This window comes from Dermacentor silvarum, chromosome 4 (assembly GCF_013339745.2).
Source record: "Dermacentor silvarum isolate Dsil-2018 chromosome 4, BIME_Dsil_1.4, whole genome shotgun sequence".
In the NCBI taxonomy this organism is placed as follows: Eukaryota; Metazoa; Arthropoda; class Arachnida; order Ixodida; family Ixodidae; genus Dermacentor; species Dermacentor silvarum.
Genome location: NC_051157.2, coordinates 20030810 through 20054647, shown reverse-complemented (window position 1 = coordinate 20054647; position 23838 = coordinate 20030810). Strand labels below are relative to the sequence as shown.

The 23838-nt window shown below is 44.5% G+C and overlaps 1 protein-coding gene across 1 annotated transcript in view; it reads left to right on the top strand.

The window, feature by feature from the left end:
* Positions 1–23838, top strand: part of LOC119449588 (uncharacterized) — a 378080-nt gene that overhangs the window by 335185 nt on the left and 19057 nt on the right. Inside the window, 11 exon segments of the mRNA XM_049665319.1 lie at positions 1182–1328; positions 4323–4432; positions 6347–6533; positions 7572–7714; positions 14992–15210; positions 15844–15963; positions 17298–17419; positions 18592–18677; positions 19798–19858; positions 21111–21303; positions 22688–22837. Of these exon segments, the coding sequence (XP_049521276.1) occupies positions 1182–1328; positions 4323–4432; positions 6347–6533; positions 7572–7714; positions 14992–15210; positions 15844–15963; positions 17298–17419; positions 18592–18677; positions 19798–19858; positions 21111–21303; positions 22688–22837 (1538 nt within the window).

Below are 23838 nucleotides of genomic sequence, written 5' to 3'. Positions count from 1 at the left end.
TCAACTTTTCACAAATACTGATATAGGAAAAAATGGCAACAAAACAAAACAAAAAAAAACTGTTTTTATGTAGCATGAAGTGTCTACTGAACCAACACGTGAAAAAAAACAAAAAAAAAAAACAGCATGGACTGTGTAGCAGTCAAAAGAAATTTGGCTGTCAAAGGTGTGCTCATTGGTGTGCTTCACACATGCATAACAAATATTATTGTGTCATTCTTGAGTATGCAGCGTGCAACACAGGACAATGCTTGAGCTCCGCACAATTTACTGGCTTTCAGCTAATGTTCTGTCGTTTTGTTTCAGCATAAAAACGGGCCATTCGAAGGTATAAAATGAAGGACTTGCAAAATTGTGTAATAAGAGTAACGACAGAAACAATGACAGGTTGACGACAAGAGATTATTGAGACTAACAAGATTTCAACACTTGGACGAAATTTTGTTAGTGCTATTGTGTGCCCTTCATCATTTTTTGGCTAAGTAACTTGCTTTCTTGGCAATGACAGGAGTTAAAATGTATGAAGCCAATTGTGTGATCCTTGCATATACACTTTGAATGCCTCGCTTTCTGGTTTTGCAATTCAATATCCTGTGCAGAAGATTTATTGGAACAAACTGTAGAGCTGAAGTTGAAGGTTAGTACATTTTCCTGCATGGCATGATCATGAGTGCTTTACACTAACTTGCTCAGTAGTTTGTGCTCTGCATCACTACACTAAATCAGCATCAGTGGTTCACAGTGTATTTCCTTGCCCCTCTGAGGATGAGATGGTGTTCTAAATGCCCACATGGAAACTGATAATCCGGCTCATAATTCTTGTGGTCTTGAGATGGCACAACAGATATCAAGAGCCATGAACTCATGTGCTACTGGTAACTGTTGTGAGGTCTGCACCGCAGTCTTCATTTTTATTCCAGCAACTTTAAAAGGAGATTTTGCACTTACTGCTGCCTTGCTTTCTCTGAAATTTTGAAACAAGATCACATTTAGGACTCCAAGTTATGCTTTTATGTTTTTATGGTTGTTTTGGAGTAGACTGCACATCTTCCAACACTGTAGCATGATCAGAGTGGGAACTGCATTTGTTTGGCTTTTGTTGGTACCTTACTTTTCATGTTGTCTCTTTTTACGGAATGTTCTCCTATGTCTCCTTTCCTCTTGTCTTTTTTGTGATTAAGGAAGCCGGAGTGACGTCGAAAATGACAATGGGCGTTCTATGCCGTCATCTCTTGCTGGGAAAGATACCCATCACACAGCTGCAGAGCCAGTTGCTCTTCCCACGGGGCGCACGGACAATCGACTGACCAACACGCATCCGTCCAGAGGTGAGGCACTAGGGCATCCTCTCGGCAGCCCTATTTTTCAGACCTGTTGTCTACGGTCTTAAGCACATCAGCATACAAAAAAAACTGAATTTGCTTGCACTGCATCTGTATGGTTCCATAAGCAGCATTGAGCACTCAGAAGTGGCAGTCATGAAGCAGAGAGACGTAACGCATTTAGGATATGGCATGATGATATAAGTAAATGAAAGCAGCGCAATTTGAAACAAACTACCACTGAATAGCATAAGCCAAATAAAGCAGCGTTTCAGCCTTAGAAGTGTGTCCACCATAATGTCAAAGGTTATGCCAGCATAACTTATGCTAGCATTATTTGTGCATCTCAGGGCTGGAAATTATTCGAGTGAAGCTTTTGTGAGCTAAGCTAACGCTTTCCAAGGTAAGGTTAAACATGCTTGTATCATCAGCATCAAAAGCTAGCAGGGCATGGCTTTCCTAAAAAAGAGGAATTTTTGTGCACTTTGGCCATGCAGCTTGTCAATGGCTAGATCAGTATGCATGATGCACGTTCTACTAGGGGCTGAAACTCTGAATCCCAGGCTACTTCCTCAGGCTTCATGGCAATTAAGCATTTTTGCAGGTCCTAACCTCATGAATTCTTGATGCTGGTACAGTAAAACCTCGTTAATTTGACGCTCGTTAACTTGGAAAATCGAATAAGTCGGGCTCGTCCTTTGATCCCGGCAGGTGTATGCATTATTTAACGCAATCAGACTCTCATCAATTCGGACATATTTGGCCGTACATTCGTTAATTCGGACTACTCTCAGAGCTCGGCAAGCGTGTAGAGCCACAAATGTATGCCGCAAAAGCACAAAAATGGCACTAGCATCCAACCGAAACAAAGCGGCGGAGTCTGCATTGCTGTAGTCATCAGTGAAAATAGTATGTGAATGACAGCAACGCCGGAACGCTTCATCCCTATTTGTGCCTTTAAAGCCTTTATTCTTGTGTTTACCGTCACGCATAACACCGCTTCGGCCGCCTGTTTTCATAACTCCATAGTCGCCATCCAGCTGTTGCGCAAACAGTAGTTTTTTATTGACTCTGTAGACACCTTGGCCACATGCTTTCAAAACTGTGTAGTCACCATCAGTGATCGCATCAATAGCGACCACGGTTTCGTCTGCAGCAGTTGTGGCAAACAATAGTTTTGTTTTGACTTGGTGCAAAAAGCTGCCGAGGATGAAGAGCACCAGCTACATCGCAATGGACAAACAATCTGTTGACGACCAGCTCACTGGTGAAAAAATTATCGGGCTGTGCACACGGTAGTGAAAAGTATGTCTCAGATGAAGACGCTCGCCTTCGCTGCACTGCGAAAGAAACCGCGAGGCCTTCGCCGCTGCAAGCGCTAATCTGTCACAAGATGATGAGCATTGCATCTTATCTTCCACACTGCATTTGTGCATAATAGAAACAGTATTTGCTGAATCATTCAGTAAATAAAAGCATGTTGATAAGGTAAGCATTTATTTATAGTTTTCTTTATACCTTCAATAATTTAAAATTCAGTCAATTCTGACATTTTTCTTGGTCCTGTGAAATCCGAATTAACTCTTTCCCTACCATGGGGGAAATGTAGGTGTTTTTTGCAGGTTACGCCAGATTTTTCTTTTCTTTTCTGGGGGGAACTGCTGCACTTTTTATGCATAAAGGTTTTATCAACGAGATGTATGTCATAAAAAAGATATAACAAAATCAAGATTGTGGGATAAAATTTAATAAAGTTTGTAAACACATACTTGTACCTACTGAGAAAAAAAGTAACGAAAATTGTGAGGTATACAAAATGTATTGCCGTCAAATAGACACTGTCTCCAATAAAAATAAGCAATTTTCATTGAATAGGTATTCAGCTACAAAACTTTAATTGCAAGCACTACAGTTGGGCATGCCGGGCTGCAGGCTGCCAATGTTCCGGGCTGGTTTGCGTCGTTGTTGCTCTCAGAGTCAAAGTCCGACCAAAAAGCAGCATTCTCAGATTCGCTGCTGCTCAATCCACCGATAAAATCAGACACAGACGTAGCAGAATCACGAGATTTGCAATCTTTTGAAGCGCGCTTCAAGCAGTCCGCTCTTGGAGGCGGCTATTTTTGCTTTCTGCTTTGACGATTGCGAAACTTTGGAGTCCGTTAAAAAATTACTGCCTGGCGGGAAAAAAGGCGAACTGCTTAGAAAACTAAAATGTAGTTCTACTCCTTCATGTCCGATAGCACATGTGTGTCCGTGAGCACCGCGGAAAGTCTCAAAAGCAGTGTTTCAAACCATCATTAGCAGGCTAACGATGCCCAATGGGCGCGGTATGTAAAGAGTTAAAGAGGTTTTGCTGTTGTATGTAAGTACCCAAGAAAGTGAAGGCAGGGGCATGTGCCACAGTTCCTCATTTGGGAGACCACAGCACATGTATGTGGTCTCCCAAATGAGGAACAGCACATGTGGCATATCAAAACCACAGCCCATGTGGGTGTGGGTTTTGCTCCCATTGACATCAAGTTGTCACTCTACTTCCTCACTGCAGTTTACTAGACAATTTATTTGAACAAAAGAACTTCATTTTGCCCAAATTAGTACTAAATATTTAGCACCTCTGTTCCCCTGATGTTCCTCACACATTTCAAGCAGAATTTTCCACTGTGCTCATCTGCTCATTCATACTTAGTAGCAACCTGATGATGACAATCTATAACAGGTCATAGCACGCTCCATTTCTTTTCTTAGCTTCATGCAACTTATTCTTGTTAGAAAGAAAAACCTTGCATTTATTTTTTCTGGATTTCTGTGTTCATTTGTCATGCAGTTGACTGCTTCATTTCTCTCTTGGGTTCTCATCCGTACCCTTTTAGTTCTCTTGTTAAAACAAGTTGCATTCTTGTCAATACACCACAGTCATTTTGCTAGTCGTGATTATTGTTAGATGGGCCACTTGGCGGCATTCTAAAATGGTGCTTCTCCCCATTGTTACATTTATTGCAGTTAATGGCACATACAATGGGAGCGGTCAGTGGGGCCTTTGGCATGGTACTGCTGGCATCCTTGGAACACCTCTGCAACGTCAGCATTCATCTGGTCTCCAGGGTGACCCGGTGAGTGTTGATATTCAAGCTTTGTCTCTACTCTTTCGATCCTCTTTGTCGGCACCGCAAGAAAAAACCTTATCCTGATAAAAACGCGTCATAGCCACATAGATGCACGCAAGGTTCACCACAATCACCTCGGACTTGTGACCAGTCAATGCAGACTATTTAGGGTTAGTGTTACGATCAGTATATTAAACACCATTCCTAAGCATGAGTGATTTGTGGCATTTGTGGGCAAAAAATACCGTATTTACTCACATAATGAACGCACTCACTTAATGAATGCACTCCCCTTGTTTTCCAATCAAGAAGTGTGTTTTTTCTTTTCTTCGCATAATGATTGCACTCTGAACTTGCTGCCGTGAAGTAGGAAACACAGTGTACAATTCGGGGTCTGATATGGCCTCCGGCGGATACGATTGTGTTGGATGCCGTGTTGGACGCCGAATCGTATTGTGTGTCTCCCTAGCTTTATTGTGATAGTAATAATACGGACACTCCAGGCACATTTCTGCCGTCGGCGCTGACAATTGCAACTCAGTGTTGCGCGTTCAAATGAGGTAAGCGGGGAGACAATGCACCGTTTTCCGTCGCAAGCACGGCGCCGGAGGGGGGTGGAGGGCAGCGCAGCAACTGCGCATTGCGTGGCCGCGCATGCCCTATCTAGAAAGCGATCTGCGTCGGAGGCTGAGTCTAAGTGCGACGGCGGCTTATACCTTTAAACATGCTCCTTTGTTGCCGCTCAGTTTGCGTTGAAGCGATCACGGCACGAAGGTCACTTCACTCGCTGTTGCTGCCGCGCTTCCTCACGCCGCGGTCATCGAGTGTGATGTGTTCATGTTTGTCTGTGTGTGCTGTCACCATGCTTGTTAATTTACATAGTTAGCAAATGTTTGCAAGCTTATACCGCCGATAAAACTACTATCCTTACTTTGTATAGCTGTTTACACATTTGCTATCGCAATCAATGGTTTACTGTGACTTTTTTAGGGGCGGCCACGGAAAAAAATATCGCTCAATATTTTACCCTGTATACTAAACACACCCCCCAACTTTGCGCATACTTTTCGAGAAAAAAAGTGCGTTCATTAAGCGAGTAAATACGGTAAATAAACTTTTGTGCATTCAACGCAGCTTTGGAAAAATAAATTGGTTAGTTCCCGCTTTTCACAATTTCAGGAAACTGTCCATGGCAGAGTTTTTAAATGAGCTTCAGATAGGCGTATTTTATATTTCTAATTATCAGTGTATCGAACTCTTTCACAATCGCCTTCGGATATATCCAGGATTAACTTAAACAGTGAAAATGGCTGTTGATTATTCGAGAACCATTCAAAAAGCATTCAGTATTTAATTCAATTTTCTTTTGGTGCTATTTGATTCGTGCTCTATTTGGTATGTTAGCATAGCCCTGCATATGGGAGAACCTATATCTAAGGGTAGGAGAAAAAACATTGTCGTGGGATATCTTTATGTATTATGGATATCTTTATGTATTATGAATGATCATGTACCATTTAGAGCAGAATGTTCCACTTTTCGCAAACTTCCACAGCAACCTTGCTTTAGCAGGGACATAGAGGCACTAGAATGGGTGCTACTCTCATCTCCTAGGAGAGATTAGCTTAAAATCGGTAAAAGACATGCTTTAAAATGTTTTGCAGCCTTAAGCCCTTTACAGCCACTGTAAATTTGAACTCATCTTCTCTGCAGTAATTATACTGTCGTGACACTAAATATTCCTACATACTGGAAATATCTGGCCATTGTAGCCTTTCTGCCATTAAACTCCATTAATAAAAATAAGAACCCATGTTCACCTTGCTTAAAGTACGTATCTATGATAACTTCCATGTTATACCGGTTTTGTTAGCATTTGAATAAATACTTCTGCATTGCTTTGCCGTTTGCCGTACATAGTCACAGGCACCTCCTGAAGTTGAAGGTCTCCAGTCCATGCCCGGCGTGTCGGGGCTTCCAATGGTTCCAGGATGGCATCAACTCTCACACCACCTTCTGCAGCAGCTGGAGCACACCAATGCAATGTACCAGTCAATTCTGCAAGAGCAACAGGCATTTGGCACCTCTGCAGCTGCCATGTCACCAGGTGAAGCCTGAAGATGGCATGCATCTCTCCCGAGACATCTACAATATTTTCACATGTGTAGCCTGCACCTCTGATTACATCACCTCGGAAAAAAAAAAAAAAGAAAGAAAGAAAGTGTATGTCTGTGTTTCAAGTTCAACATTTAAAGAGACACTAAAAAGAGACACTAAATTAGTTTAAGCTGATGAAGTATTCTTTCAAAAATCTGCCTTCATTAATTGCATGTAAATAGGTTGATTATTAGAAAAAAAAAAAAGAAAGGTCTAAGTTCCATTTTTAAATTTGACGTCGAAACCCCCCAACGCTGGTATGTCAGTGTGACATCACAGATTTAAAAGGTTTTTTTTTTTCGTATTTGGGCCGTTGTGACTCAGTAAAAGCTTTCAAAACTTACTATGTTCAATGCTTGCCTTCTTCCTTTACAGTAGTAGTACATCTTTACCAATAAAAAAAACTAATTAGTAGGGGTGTGCAAATACTCGAATGTTTGATTTCGAATCGAGTAGTGAACGCTCGAATAATTTAAGTTGTGAATCGAATATCCAATATTTGATTTTGAATATTTGATTTTTCGAATATCGGAACCTTTGATGAATGACCCGGCCATGGTCGGTGCCTTGGCGTGCGCTGTGTTCCCACAGTGTGGGATCTGTATCGGTACAAGGTTCAACCAGGTCAACCGGACTGATTGAAACGATTAACACTACGCGAACAGAGGGAACAACAAAAGCAGTGCGTAAGAGAAGCACGGAAGCATGATTGAAGAAGGGGCCTTGCTACCGGAAGGCACGCTGATCACATCGAATATGCAACGCTGATCACATCGAATATGCAAGTTCAGTGTTCACACGCACAGATTCGCGCAGTTCAAAGCTATCTATAAGCACACTTGTCAGATACGTAAACAACATGAGAAGCCGAGAGAAAAGCTGTGTGCAACTCGGGAGTGCTTTTTCTTCTCTTATATCGCTTTTTTCTTCTTGGCACAGATTTTACAAATCATGTCAGAGTGTGGTAAGAAACCTGATTGCGTTTCAGGTCCGCAATATCGAGTTCCGAACACGGACGTCCTGCACCACTATGCAATTCAACAGCAACTGCTTCTGAGCATCATCCACTGCTACCAGCTCTTGAGTATCCAGCAGATGGAGATCAGCCATTTACAGCAGGCAGCCCACCAGGTTAGCTGGGTCATTGCTGGTGCACATTTTCTTTGCAGTCGTGAATTATGATGGAGTGTCAATAAATGTGTCAAATTTACAGAATTGTATACTAAGGTGCCACAGACACCATCGAAAAAAGTCAAGATGGTAGGGTGATCCTTGTATATCTTCTAGTGAGTCCTTATAGTTAGAATAAATGCAGTTTGCATGCAATCATGCGGCATTTTTCCTTAAAAAGAATTGTCAGCTGAAAGAACATGCACCAGTGAATCATTTGCTACGGCAATATGAGGAACGAAAAACTGTTCCTTGATCATTACCAATGGGATACGGCTCTTAAGCATCCCATCAGACAGGGTAGTGTCCTCAGTAGAGTGCAATAGTTGCATGCAGCAATACTCTGCGCACAAGGGGAAATGGAGACACATGGGGTAAGCAGAGTATTTAATTTACCCACAGCTGAATGCTCATAGTTCTTCCCTTGTCACTGCTGGATTGAACTCACAAAAACAAGTTGCGTACGCAAATGTGTATGCCGTGACTTGAAGGGATACGTACAGTAAATCCTTGTTAATTCACACCTCATTAATTCAAACTTTTGGATAATTCGAACTCACTGTTACGGTCCGGCCACGCAGTGTAGGCGTCTATGAGTAAACCAACTCGGTTATTTCGCATGCGCATCGGTCCTCCATCATTATTTCGAACTGCGCGTTGCCACGCGGTGATTAACGAAAAGGAACCTGCAACATATAGTAATATGGGGAGAAACTCTATGACTCCCAATAAGTGCTTATGACGATAGTGCTGACCGAAAAAAAAAGAAAAGAAAGAAAACAGAAAAAGTGCTGTCCCCTGAAGCGTTTTGTCAGCCAAGGATGAGCGGGCATAGCCTTCGAGACGAGAGTATGGCGCGCGCTCCTAATCTTGGAAGCCATAAAGCGGGCCACTGGAACCCAAGCCATCGGAAAATCCAACATGGTGGCCCCCGAGCCACACTACCCGCAGTCAGGTAGTGTGGCTCGGAACAACCGATTTAGTCCGGAGAATTGAACTTTGGGGCTCAAATTCGTCCGACAAATTGGTCGCGAAAATGCATTAGCTCTATGCACCCTGACGGTGCATATATGAAATCTGGGATATCCATGAAGTCCGAAGAATCCTTCGGCTACTGTAATGGAGGTGCTCGGTGTCACGCGCCTATTTTTCAACTTCAAGGAAGGTGAAGATGAAGCTCTGCGTTACTTTCGTGCTTTGGAAGCAAACTGATGACCATCGCTTTCATGAAAGAAGCACAAAGTGATCACAGATTATTTTAGTCAATAAATACTGTGAGTTACAAGTGCTTTCTAGCAACCCGGTCTCAGTTCTGGCTGTTTTTCAATGACTTTTGTTCGTATTTGGTTTAATTCGAACTCGTTAAGCGTCCCTGTGAAATTCGAATTAACGAGCTTTTACTGTATTGCATATTTAGTTGTATCTGTTGTAGCCAGTTCATTGCGGTACATATTACAGTTGAATCTCGTTAATTCGAACACACAATTCGAACTTCCGGTTTATTCAAACTGCTGCTGTGGTCCCGTCAAAGTTATGTGTCAGTGGGCGAAAACGCCCGGTAATTCGAATGCGCAAGCTTTGCGACGGTTAATTTGAACATACTGCACTCCGACAGTACTCTCAGCAGTGTGGCAAATCACGCGGCAACGCTTCCGACCAGCATTGCTCCGACCCCGCCATAGAGCAAAAGCTTAGGAGAGACCCCTCAACGCCACGCGCAAGGCAAAAAAAAATAAGAAGAAGAAATTTCACTTTTCTCATATGGCAAGGTCGCCGTTCCTGCGTCGCGACAGAACACACTTTTACGTACTGACGTCTCAGCCACGCGCAGAAAATGGCAGTGAACCCTTCTCCTTTTTGCTTCTGCTATTTTCTGGTCACGTGTTGACCTTGAACGCTGTGGCTCGGTGCAGAGGGAAGCAGCAGCGGAAACCCAGTCAAGCCAACAAAACTGCCCATGCCGGCCAACCCTCGCTTCCCGATATTGGCGGCTAAGCTGGCGGCGACGGGCACGCACGGAGACAGTCGAAAGTGAGGGAGCTACGAGGGAGTTGAGAGGGAGGGCGAGGGGAGCCACTGAAGCTGTGGAGTTGCCGAGGCCAAATCCGCTTCCCTGCCACCGTCCTCCCTCACCTTCGACGGTCTCTGCACACGACCATTGCCGTGTGGTGCCAGCTTAGCCCGCTCCCAGAAGTTTCGTTTCCTGCCGTTATCGGGAAGCGAGTGTTGGCTGGCGTGGGCAGTTTCATGGTCCTCGCTTGCTGTGTGCTTGCACGCTGCATTATTTCACGAATGTCCGTACATCGTGCTATGGTGCACGAATACTTCAAGAATAAGTCCTTCTTTTAAATTGAACAAATTTTCGATGCCCTTCTAGTTTGAATTATCGAGATTCAACTAGTTTCAAAGCATACTTCGGCAACATCCGTTTCTTGAACTCTGTTCGATCAGGTGTTCCCTCCCTTTTATACTGAACTGATCTCTGTGGTGGTAATGTAGTTACTGCTTTTTTTAAGCATTTCTATGCTTACCCAATGAGAAAACTGTCTGTGCGTCCATCCGTCTTTCCCGTAAGACGATCACTTTCAAGATAGAGCTCGCAGCAGTGAGGGACTGTACTTTCACACTGCCTGTCGCTTCAACGCGAACGAGGTGGCGAGAACACAGCGCTCACGGAGCTCTCAGCACATGCCGCACTTTGCCTGTTTCGCAGATCGCTTTCAAGATATGGACCCAAGCGTCTCTTCAACGCTAAGTGAGCGGCAAAAACACAGCTCGCCAAGCTATTAGCAGTCGGCACTCTCTGTCGCACATTGCTTTCAAGATACGTGCCGCACCGCTGCGCCAGATGTAGCCGCTGCCGGAGCATGGTTGATCACGGTTCATAATGGTTCGACGTGGGTGGATAATACGCTAAAGAGCGATAACGGCTTATAATGATCGCAACGTCATCAGCGCACCTGGCGCTGTCACCTGCAGTAGAACCAACGAAGAGACAGTGCACCTAATAAATGTTGCATACATTTAATTCATTTCCTACATCTCCCTCGTCATTTCACCCCACATCCACATATGCTGCGGGCTATTTATAACACGAGTGAACATTGCTTCTACTCACCTCTTATACGTCGTCTCGTGCAGGTCTCACTTAACAGTTCAGTGTTGCAACCGCGCTTCTCTGTTTCACGATTCTTTCACGGTCGTTTTCGCACTTATACAAAACACACCAGCATATGATCACTGAACACCACATCCTTACTACGAAATGTTTACGCATCTTTCAGATGACTCCCACAGGAGATTCTACGTGGAATTTTTTTTCTGCTTGTAATAAATTTTCTTTAAGAAATTCCAGCTTTCCCTTGAATGTACTTTGTATAGGACTGACTGATCAACATAAGTGCACTGTGCCTCAGTGCATGTGTCTTTTGCATTATTCTGCAGTTGAAATGTTACTGTACAGTCAAATCATTGAATTGGTGCCATATTTAGGAACTAGTTATCGTAGTCAAATAGAAAAGCTAAGAAAGTGAAAGCTGTCCCTGTAAAGCGGAAAGAGACTTTAGTCCATTGTGGAGTTTTGGAGGCACACCACTAGATTAACGAACTCAGTGACATTCTAAACATAAAGTTAAACCTCTATATAACGAAATCAGTAAAATAGGCAATTTGCTTCGTTATAATGAAATTTCATTGTATTGAAATTCACCATTTTATGCAAATTTGTATAAGAAAAAAATTCATTTTGTTGAATGTGAGAGTCGGCATGAAAGATGCAGTTTCATGGCAAGTCAATGAAATTTTTACATCAGTGGTATAAATTAAGTGAATCCAGCCACGCTTTCGTCACCACTCCAGCCTCGCTGCTGATAGTGTCGCCAGCAGTGTGATGATGCTATCATGAAAAGCGCTGGCAGCGGGGAGTAAATGCTTCATATGCGTCTCGCTTCAATGCGTCTCCGAAACTCTCGAGATTACACAACCTCCAGTACTAAACACGTGGTAAGACAGCGCACATGATGCTACACCATCTGCGCACGCCCACTCTTTGCACATGTGGCAGATTACATCTAAAACAGGCCGTGCCCACTCTGAGAGCCATGCACAGCTACAGCCGCACTAGTAAAGTAGACGCGCACCAGCTGCCCTGATTTTCCCTCAAGGTGCCTTGGTATTTTGTGCTTCAACAAAAACTGCAGTCAGTTAAGAATATACAGTAAAACCTCATTCATATGTATTTGAAAAAAAGAACACAAGCAAAATGTACTAACTGGGAAAACGTACGATCAGAAGTCCCTCAAAAAATTCAGCAGACTCAACTGTAGTGGACATCTATGCAATGCGAAGCGTTGTGTGAATCATAGCACGAGATGCTGTTGCGCCTGAATCTTGTGGGGCCCGAGCGGCCTGAGATGCGCATTTTCGGTTTTGCAGCTTCAAGAAGCTTATGTTCGCATTCCTTGAACTGGCCTGAGGCAGCAGCTTTGTCGGGTGGAGAACTTGGGCGGGAACTTTTGACAGGTCCACTCACTGAGAGTCGTTGATGTGCATCCAGCTGGTGGGGCCCACGCAACCCTAGACGTACATTGTTGTTTGATGGCAATGGGAAAATAAAATGACATTGAGCCGGAATATGATATCACGATGCTGCCAGCGCGATACATGGCGCTCATTTCGTGCCGCCTGCAGCATGGAATGGCAGTGCATTTGGGTTATGCCTATTAAAAGCATGCGGTATGCTTCCAACTGCGGGACACGCGCTGAGGAACAGATAGGTGAAGATGCTTAGTGCAATGGGTTGGTGGGGATAGCTGTGAATGGCGACATGTGATGACCCGTGAGGAGATTTTCTGGTACTGAAATAGGGAACCAAGTGTGTGGCCGCCATCACGACATAGGCGGACAAGTACTGTGAGTAAGCTGCCAATGCGGGTGCCTACTGCCCTCGACTTTTCTTGTTTCTACGTTATCTAGTGGCGAGAAAACGTACCATACAATCACAGTTTGGCGATATAGTGAGCGTTAGTGCCGAAAGATTCTATTTTACGGGAGCGTATTAGCTGGTGAAATAGAAGTGTAACCTTTCAGCGTACTAAATTGTGAGTGTGGGCACTGGGAAATCATATGAAACCGGATCTACGTGGCCGATGCGACAGCAGTGGAAGCAGATCGGCCTGTCGTCAGGGGTACGCCATTCGGACGGGTTGCGGCGAGATGTGGCAGAAAAGGATTGCCGAGGGCGAGGAGGGCAGCAAGAGAACTGGGGAACGCTAGGTTGAGACGTCGAACAAACGGAGTTCAGACCCATGTTCTCAAATTCCTGTCTTACGACAGCCTGAATCATCGCAATCGTGGTAGCTGGCGGATCGGGAGGTGTCGCGGAGAAAGCTGGGGAACAGGTGGCCTCGAGCTCGCGGCGAACAATACGGGTGACGTCGTCACAGGTGGTGGCCTGACGCGGTCGACCCTCACATGTCGTCGTAGCAGCAGTGTTGGGTAGCCGCGTGATGTGGGGTGTGATACGGCGGCTCTTAGCGTGTTCAAGGCGACGGCATTCTTTTATGATGGCGTCAATAGTCGAGACATTGCCGAAAACAAGCAAATTGAGAGCGTCGTCGGCAATGCCTTTTAGCACATGGGCTACTTTATCTGCTTCAGACATACCATCGTCAGCTTTGCGGCAGAGAGCCAAGACGTCGAGTATGTACGAAACGTACGGCTCTGTAGAGGTCTGAACACGAGACGCAAGAGCCTTTCTCGCGGCAACCTTGCGCCCAATAGGGTCGCCGAACAGTTCCCGTAGCTTTTCTTTGAAAGTGTCCCAACTTGTTATCTCGTCGTCATGTGTTTGGTGCCACACGCGTGGGGTGCCGCCGAGATAAAAGATGACATTGGCGAGCATAATCGTTGGGTCCCACCTGTTATTAGCACTGGCGTGTTCATATAGCTTGATCCAGTCGTCAACGTCCTGTCCCTCCAGGCCAGAGAACACACCAGGGTCGCGATGTTGGGCAACCGTGACAATAGGAGTAGTCGGACGGCCCGAAGCTGTTGCAGAGGCGGTCTCGTCACCGGGGGGCATGGTGTCAAGCTCAATGTACCGACCACTTCGGAGTTCCGTGGCGAGGACGGGGATCGCTAACCTCCACCAGAATGTTACGTGTGGAAGGACACAGACGAAAGAGGCTATTTACAGGCTATTTACACTGGAGCCAGACAGCCAGGCCCACACTCGCTCGCACCAAGAGCACAGACACACTTCGTCTTTCTCGCGGCGGCTCGTCCCTTGAACATCTTTCGATGATATCGTAATAATATCACTGAGGTTCTACTGTATCATTATGCTTTATGAGGCCAGAACAAAATTTGCAGTGACGCAACACTTTTTTAATTCCTGTACTCGCCACGACATAGTCAGGAATATATCTTTACAGATGCAACATTCTTCGTTTATCATCAAGACTTCATGTGCAGTCCACCACAATTCTGCAAACATATGAGGCTTGGCTAATTGTCTCTTCTTGTTAATAAAATGTGCATTAGAGGGCACGAATGACAAGCACAACAGTGTGATTACATTATGCATGGAAGGTCACTTAATCGTTCCTAACTCACTAACGCTCATAACTGTTCACATCACATTCATGTCGGAGCTAAACATCTCTTCTTCAAAGCCGAGTAATCTATTCCGTAAAAACGCTCTTTCATCTTTGACAGGCAACCTTTTATTTGGTAAAGGGCACTGTCCACACAACACAAGAACTCGTGTTTCCCCTTATTGGTTCTGTAGAGTACGCTGATATTGCATAGTGTCGGAGAATATTTTCTCACGCATACCAGGCCATACTTCGCCTCATATGTGCAGTATGTTATCCTATAGAGTTCATTGACTTAGCATAAGCCTATTCCCCTTTTGCGGTGATTCAGGCATTTGGCTCCTTTCAGAAAGTGTCATATGGCATCGGAGCCGGTAGCGCCATATCTGTTGTGCTCCACAACCAACTGTTGTAAACTGTTTATATTTTGCACAGTGACACAGCTCTGGCACACCTGTCATGCTTGCCAGAATGGCAATCTTACAATAATATGCAATGGCTTTTAGTACACATGAAAAGTGTATGGAGTGGCTAGATGGCGCTCCCATTGTCAGACATTTCATGTGCATCTTGCAGCACTGTAATGCCTGGTTTCAAAGTTGTCTGCTCACTGTGTGCCGGTGTTTTGATAAACTTCCGCAGCAAAGCTGCTCGCCAAGCATAGATGATGGCCTGAGGGTGCCCAACTTGCAGCCATTGGAGCAAGGGAGCCCCTACCTGTCGGAGCAGGATCCCACTGCTGGTACCTGGATGCCGAGTGCAGCCGCAGCTGCCCTGCATGCTGCTGGTCCCCAGGCGCATCGTCCTCTGATAACTGCTGAAGCCAGAGGTGCCCCTCCAGGAGCCACACTCAACAACCAGGTCAGTTCCCATTAGATGGCAGCCATACTGTTTCTTCAGCCTCTTGAGGTTCTTTAGTTGCACCTTGGACTCTTGTTCTTTTTGCTTGTGCAAATAAAATTAGTGCTTGGTATTCAAAAACGCTTGAGGCACTGTTTGCAAGTATAATTTAAATTCAGCCTTAAGAAAACATGCACATTAAATGCATGTACATATACATACCTTCATGAAAAAGTTCTAATTTATGTTGCCGTGTATTTGAAATCCTACACCTTTGCTTATTGCATTAATGGTGGTTCACAGATATACGATTGCCAACCGATTCTTAGGATGCAGACTGCAAAAATGTTTTAATAATCAGGCAGTAAAAAAAAAAAAAAAAGAATATTGATGGTGAAATCAATATTGTTTTTTTCTTACAACACCAGCACAGCAGAGAAATAATTTTATTTCTGGAATTTCGCTCTATGGTGTACCATTGAAATAATATCTAGTACTTGTGCTAATACCTTATGTGTGTTAGTGGCGACTGGCATCTGTCTTTTAAGTCAAAGATGAAAATAACGTGTTTTTGTTTTAACACTGGAGTCATATTTCACACATGTATGCTCTGCATTAAACATACCAACTGCTTTGCCTGTATTACTTTTGCAGGTGGTTCCAGGTAGTCGTGCCAACAATTTTTGGGATAACTTTAGAAGCTACTCTCGTCAAAACCTTCTGTCAAATCCTGGCACGGCACCAAAGACCAATGAGCTGCCTGCCAATTTTCAGGTCTGTTTTTGCAAATATGTGACAGGCTGGCATGTGTATTTGATAGGTGACCAGGTGTAGGACATTTGTAGTTGCTCTCAACTTCTTTTTTATTAATGTTTTCACTTGTTACTTAACTGTCACTTTCTGAGCCTATATAGTATATTGAGGTGCTACGGTATTTTGTGAACAAAATATTTTTCTACCGGGTCACTGATTAACATGGAGCTGAGATCATTGCAAGTAGATAAGCTAAGGTGGTAGTAGTAGTTATGGCAGCAATGTTATAACACCACCGCATTATTAAGAAGCTGTAAGCAAGCTTGGCGTATTTACCCATTTTATTGCACATAACTCATTCCTGAATGTAGTCTGCACTTTGAATTACAATCTCCAGAAATGGAAAGAACAACCCATGAACATAACTTAATGAACAACTGCATACTGCTACATTCAGATTTTTGTAAGAGCAGCCTGCCACAACTGTAATAGTGCAAAGATAAACCCCAGAAACAGTCTTGTTTCTTTGTTCAGCCATCAGCATTTTAACTGCTGCTCCCTGTTGCAGTGTTGAGGTGAAGGGACACCCTTTTCCTTACTGTTCTCACGTCACATTTTTTCACGCCTTCTTACACCATAATAGGTGCAGCCTTCTAGCAATGTGAGTGTCAACTATGCCTTAATGTGAGGCATCACTACATTGTAGAGTGCATTGTCATGAAGCTGCACTTGAAGGCAAAACTTTATGTAATCCATGAACTTGCTTCACGCCTAAACTTCATCAGTTTTTTTTTTTTTTTTCTTCCCCCCCCACAGTTAATTTTTCCCACAGTTAACTTTTTCTTGCTTATGTATGGGCAGTTTAGTTACAGTAGCGAACAAAACGACATGATATTTCACATTTGGGTCCTGTGAGCTAAACCACTCAGAATGTTGTTGCACTATGCCAGACTGCTAGCCTAGGGGAATAGTCTCTTTAACAAACATTGCCATCTTACATTCACACTGCACAGCCCACCCACCAAGAATGTATCACAAGGAAGCCATATATATCAACCACTATGTCAAAATATGTGCACACTGATGAGAGAAATGTTAATGATAGGTGGAGATGAAGCTGAGCAAAAGGAGGCTTGGCATGCTACTACAGGTTTAATATATAACAAGACATCAGTATGACGAGAGAAGAAAAAAACGCACACGCATCCACCTGCGCGAAATCTCGGAAGGGGCAGCAGTAATCACCATGAAATGAATAGAGTGGAAAGCGGAGTTTTATGGCATCATTAATAGCCAAAATGTTATACATCTCTCTCACAGGTTCAGCAATCTCATCTCATCTCCCTCTCTCACAGGTTCAGCAATCTCATCCCAGTGGCCCAATACTAACTGCAGCTTCATCCAGGACAAAGTTATGGGCTTCCCCACGTGACTCAAGGGATTACCCTCCAGCATATACGTCAGCCAGTTCCAGCAGGTTTGTTACCTTTTCTTTCCAGATTGTGGTGTCAAGCTAAGGCCCAAGTTTTTGTTGTAAAAGTGTTTTGGAACAGTAATTGACAATTAACTTCCTTTGGCCTCAACATTTACCTTCAAGGAAGCATTCTCTATGCAAGCCTGTGCGAATGGCTGAAATGGCTGAAACTAGCATCCAAATTTATAGTTATGACAAGCACAAGCATCACTGAGCCACACATTAGCACCTGCGAAACGCTATACCTCTTGACTGCCACCCATAGCCTCCTGGTTTACCCCGCACCGGACGAGTGCTTGTTTTCTGACTGCCATCTGGTTTTTCCCTCACGCCAGACGTGCTGGAAAAGTGGCACACTTACCGAAGGCATTGGGCCAAAGCAAGTCAGCAAGATGTTTGCATTGATGATGACGCACGTGGTGCCCCGAACTGGCGGCTACAGCTGCCCCGACGGCAACCAACCGGTACAACCCATCACCAAACACCTAATGTGGGAACGTCTGACACAAGAAGCAGTACACAAAAAGCACCTCTGGCAGGAAGAGATACCGAGCTACGAGAGGTGTATCTGACTACAGTCCCTAGATAAAACAAGTTGTTTTTCCTAGTTGATAAAACTGAAGTTTCTCCTGGCTTTTACCTCGGTTGTAAATCTTGCTCCTCGCATCGTGCCTTCCACTCGTGACACACTTTCTCCCCTTTCTCATTCTCAGTATTAGGCCAAAGAGCCATCCCATCAAATAAAACATTTATTCAATCAATGAATTCTGATTGTGCACATCAGGAACAGTATTTCTGGAACCTTCCTCGCAAAAAAAGATTTAGTTGAGTGAATAAAATTGCTATTCAAAGCAGCACTTTTGTGTCATTCTCAACAATCTTAACTGTACAGTGTCCTTCAGAACTTGCAACAAGCAACCCCAAACTCACATTATCGAGCAATATCTTTGCTATCATTCCACTGCACCTCAACATCGTCTGCCCTGTCTTCTTGTACTGCCACGAGGCTTGAGTAGCTTTTCCCACAATCTTAGATTTATCCTCAAAACAACATTGATTAATATTTTATTGTAGTGCTTACTTCATGGTTACATGATGCTGAATGTCGAGCTTGTGCCAGCATCCACTCTTCTTGACTCATGTCATCCATGTTTATTTCTCTCTCTTCTTCGCAGCCAGCCTAGCCACGTGAGACCTGTGCAAAATGTGTGGCCTCAGGAGTCGACCGGAAATCGAACGAATGACTCAAAGCAAGCCAATGGTTGGAATGCCCTATAATATCTTTGTTTATGAGCTTCTTGTAGATATACAGTAGAACCCCGCTGATACGTTTTTCATGGGACCATAAAAGAAAAAAACGTAAGAGCCTAGAAACGCAAGAACAGAGAAACAGGAGAAATTTAGAAATGAGAGTAGTGGTGAACTGCACACAATTTTATTTTAATTCTTACGTGTGAAAAAAAGTCGCAGTTTCGCCTGAAAGCCGAGGCATCGATTGCCATAGCAAATGCATAGACAGCCATACGAAGTAAGAATAGCAGCTTTATTCGCCGCATAAGCTCGCAAACATTCGCTTACTATCTGAATGAACAAGCATGGTGTGAGCGCGCACAGGCAAACATGAACACATCACACTCGATGAGCACGGACACTCACTGTCAAAACGCTGGCTTGAGACAGCACGCTAGCAGCAGCGAGTGATGTGACCTGTGTGCTGTCTGTCTATCGCTTCAACGCAAACCGAGAGCCGAGAACACACAGCACCCACAAAGCTACGAGCCGCCGACGCACCTACACTGCCTAGACTCTGCCCCCAACGCAGATCACTTTTAAGATAAGGCCCGCGCGACCGCAGGCCGCCGCGCAGTACGTAGTGGATGCCAGTGTACAACGCCGCCCGTTCTCCCTAGACATCATCTTTAGATAGCAAATACAGATTTCAAAGGCCATGCTCTTCCTGGCGGAAACCGAAAATAGGTCATAGGTGTCATTCCTTGGACTTTGGGCAGTCAATCCCATCGTCAAGCCACCAAGCCAAGCGACATGAAAAGTCAACATGGCCACTCGGGCCGGCGCGGGTTGGCAGTCCTCAACGCATGCGGGAACGGTCCCACAGTTGCGATGCAACAGCGGGGTTACAATTGCATTGGATTCTATGGAAGCTATGTCGGGACCAGCCGAAAACGACGTAACAGCCAGAAAAATGCAGCACCCGGGATAGTAACAGCAGGGCTATACTGTAGCAGAGAACCTTTGAAGGAGTGTGAGTAGTGGAGGGTAGTGGGAGTATGAGAATTCTTGAAATTTTGAATTTTAGTGGCAAAAGTTATATGCATGCGTGCCTTTATATCTTTATCTCTTATGTATTTTCCTGCTGTTAGGTATCCAAGGCCATGTATCTGGTATGGAATATGCTGCTGAGGCCCTCAATGTATCACCAAGGTGCTGTGATTTTTTTCTTTTTACCTAAACAAGATATACTTGCATGTTCCCAAGTAGCTACAGAAGCCGGCAGCTGGTTAAGAGTTATCAGGCCTTTTGATTTGTGGGTTTTTGACAAAAACTGTGAGATTATGAAATCGAAGGTAGTGTATAGGGTAAGCATGGCTTGCACAGGATGGATCTTAGTCCTGTGGGCCCCATCAATTGTCGCCTCGCATGATCTAGTGCGCTGCTGCTCGCATGCACTCGGCCTGCAGAGGGCACCGAGCACTGTGCCGCAAGAAATACAATATTGCTATAAGGTAACACAAACAGGTTTATTCGCCTCCAGCTACTCCGAACACTGCATTAACACCCAGTCCCTGGGTGGCATAGGAAGTACAGAGGCTCCCATGACAAGGGCTGAAATTCAGAATGGGCACCGCTACCACGTCGCTGTGGGAGGATGGCTCCCCACGATATGCCGCTAAGGGGAAAGTGTCCCTGCAGTTATGCTGCATACTTTCGCGATAACGAGTGCGCCTTCTCACGAGAGCCAGGGCAATCTCCGTCGGTTTGAGCCTCCATTAAGTGCGGCTCAACGTAGTACAACCATGCACAAGCACTAGGCACCACTCTTCGGTTTAGTGTTCAGAACAGATCAACACAAGGTACACACTTGCCATAGGTGCAAGGCACCGTAAACAAGCTCAAGTTCGTGTGATGCCCAAACAAAGGGGCAGGCGGACAAGAGGAGAGACATGTACGTATCTCGTGCTCTCCCGGAGAGGCTTCTCTCGCGCTCGTTCTCCCAGTTGCACCGGTTACGCAACTGTGGCTGACAGAGTAAAGCGCCACTGCCAAAAACATTCCGCGGAAAAACCTACTCCCAGAAACAGTCACGGGTGAAAGGGGAGAGTTACAGGGATGGCAGAATTGGCAAACGCCTGCTCAAAGGCGACTGGGTGCTCCTCAGTTCCTGCCACATTGGCTCACTGGCTGGGATTCTGCTGTTGTGCACAACAGACTTGATTCCTGACTACATTCCGATGGAGGTATTCCAAGGATGCTCGTGTACCGAGCATTGTGATGGTCAAAGTTGATCCGGAGCCCCCCGCTGCAATGTCTCTCATAGCCTCTGTGTTGCCTTGGGACATTAAAGCTGATCAACCAATCAAATCTAGAACATTTTATAGGTGCTCTTGGAGAACATTTAAGGCTCTTACCATGCAGTATAAGAATAGCTGGTTCCTTGTGTTGTCTCAATGAATAGACGACCGTCGTCTCAGCAGCAGCAGCCCGCCTGTGATGTCCTGAAAATGTCCATTGGTGCTGAAGTGTCACGATTGCTCGAGGGCAAAGAAGACGCAGCCAGCCTGGCTGCAGTGCTTCACCAGCTCCAGCTCCTCAACAGCCCCCAGCCTGACCTCACTTCAGGTCAGGCTTGTGGTGGTGCACGGCGCAAGGTATGTCAATGTTGCAAACTGTTTGTCCCATTCATACCCGCCGCGGTGGCTCAGTCAGCTAAGGCGTTGCGCTGCTGAGCACGAGATCGCGGGATCCAATCCCGGCCGCGGCGGCTGCATTTCAATGGAGGCAAAATGCAAAAACGCCCGTGTGCTTGCATTGTAGTGCACTTTAAAGAACCCCAGGTGGTCAAAATTAATCCGGAGCCCTCCACTACGGCGTGCCTCATAATCAGAACTAGTTTTGGCACGTAAAACCCTAGAACGAAGAACGAATTTGTGTGTCCTCTTGGTTCGCTTCCATCGCACAATAAATCACCACCAACTGCTCCCAGCAGTTAACCATTCATAGTTGCCTGGTGCCAACAACAAAAGACAAGAAGACACGACCAAATGTAGATAGTCTGTCGTCATTGCAACTGTTGAGGTCCTTTCACGGTCATTGAGGCATTTGCATAATTCAGCTAGAGGCTTTTAGCATGCAGGTGCTATGAGAACCTTGCAGAAAACAGAAGTCTCAAGAGACTATTACTCTTGAAAATAGCCCTAGGTTGTCAGTAAAATTCTATATTTTGTCTATCATATGCCGAGCCTCTGCACAGAACATGTTAGTTTAACTCCAGTGCCTAAAAGTGCATTATTAATGGAGAAAAAGAAGGAGGCATAAGGACCTTAGTTGCTGTCCACTAAAGGCTTCATCCACTGGTTCTCTCCGAAAGACAATTAGTATCATCAGTATTGTCATTGACAATAACAACACTGTACTCCCTCAATATTTTGGCATTGCAATGGCCTTGCACACGCGAACTCTCAAAAAGTTGACCCATTCATGTGACATGAAGTTGCTTCTTGCAAGCAGTATTGTAGCAAAACTGCATTCTTCAGTTAACATGCCCAGCTAGTGCAAAAGAGAAGAGTAAGTGCCATCGTGTGAGAGCAGTAAGATAATTTTATTGGGCGTTAAGCTGTTTTGGAAACATGAACCAGAATGGTGGGCAGAGTTCGGGCCATGCTTCCTTCCAGCTTTACTTGAGTGAGTGGAAGCTCCTGGCTGCATTTAGCATGCATGTGCTGTATTTTGTCTGAAACGTTCATAGATCAACAATTGCACTCAAGTGACCTCCCAGCCTAATGCAAATTAACGGTGCAAATTAATTTCAAAGCTTTCATACAAGGTGCATGTCTCAGAAGCAAATGGGGAGAAAAAATGCATGTTACTGTTAGCTATTACGTGTTCATTTCTGTGATAATGAAAGAGTTCACTGTTGCTATTAAAAACTCTTACAGTCTGATCGTTTCTTGCCATGTTGGATAAAGCGAAAGTGAGCTTTGGAGGCTGAATGACCTTCGCAGTTTACTTTTTACTTACCACCTGCTTCAACAGGTTCCATCGTCAGCAAAAAGCAACATCCCCAAAGAGAACCGTGCACAAAATGGTGACCGCCACCTCATGTTTCAAAGAGGTGCTTCCGAGTCATCACCTGACCTCGTGGCTAGTGTAGAATTTGCAACTGACAGCCGTTCCAGGATTGAGGTAAACCATTTTCTTATTTGCATAGCTGAACACTAAATTGATCTTGGCATAGTTGCAATGGACTAACGAATCCTTTGCTGTCTTCGAGGAAACTCAAAGGGCTCTGCAGAAATTGCTCTTAAAATATGGCATTGATAAGTAGCTGCTAAAGGATCAGGTGAAATCAAATTTCTGGCAGGCATCCTGCAACAACCTTTACAAGTGAACTTGTGTTTTCTAAAACCTTTATTCTAGACTCACAAATTCAGCCTTCTTTACTTTCACCTGGCCCCAGCATACTTGTTAAGGAATATAACTTAATCAAAGTAAGCATAAACCATAAACTGAAATGGCACATCAACTATGCCATGACTTTAGGCTTGATGTTTGCTGTACATATTTCTGCATAACAGAAAACTAAGCTGCCCAAGGATATCTCTTGACCATTTATGGGTCCGTAACAGCTTAAAGTTGGAAAATCACTTGTTAATTGTGAATATATCCAGCAACAAATAATTTTTGTTGGGTGCCTAGATTAGGGTCTTCAACACTGGATGCAGGTTTTACAGAAGCAGTTAGGTACAATAACATCGTGGGCTACCGTTGTCACATTTTCATAACCTGAAACAGTAAGAAAATGTCCAGTATTGACATTGCCATCCTGAAATGTAAACACCTCATTTAGCTTATTTTGCAGCTGTAGCATTCTCGCATAAAGGTAAACACAAATATTTTGTTTCCCGTGTGTCTGCATTATATCCACAGAATATTTAATTTCTTATTGTTTCTTTGTTGCACATGTAGATGCAGCATGAAGCATTTTGTATTATCAGCATTGATCAAGCTGCATCAATGCTATGAACTGTCACATTGCATTGCCCGCACTTTTGCTTAAAGAGACGCTTAAGTCAAATATTAAGTAAAGGTAAAGTGATTGATTAGTGCTTGAGAATCTCTAAGGCAACAGTGTTATCGTGAACAGAGCCTTAGTGATTGAGAAATTGAGGTGAATGCAGGACACG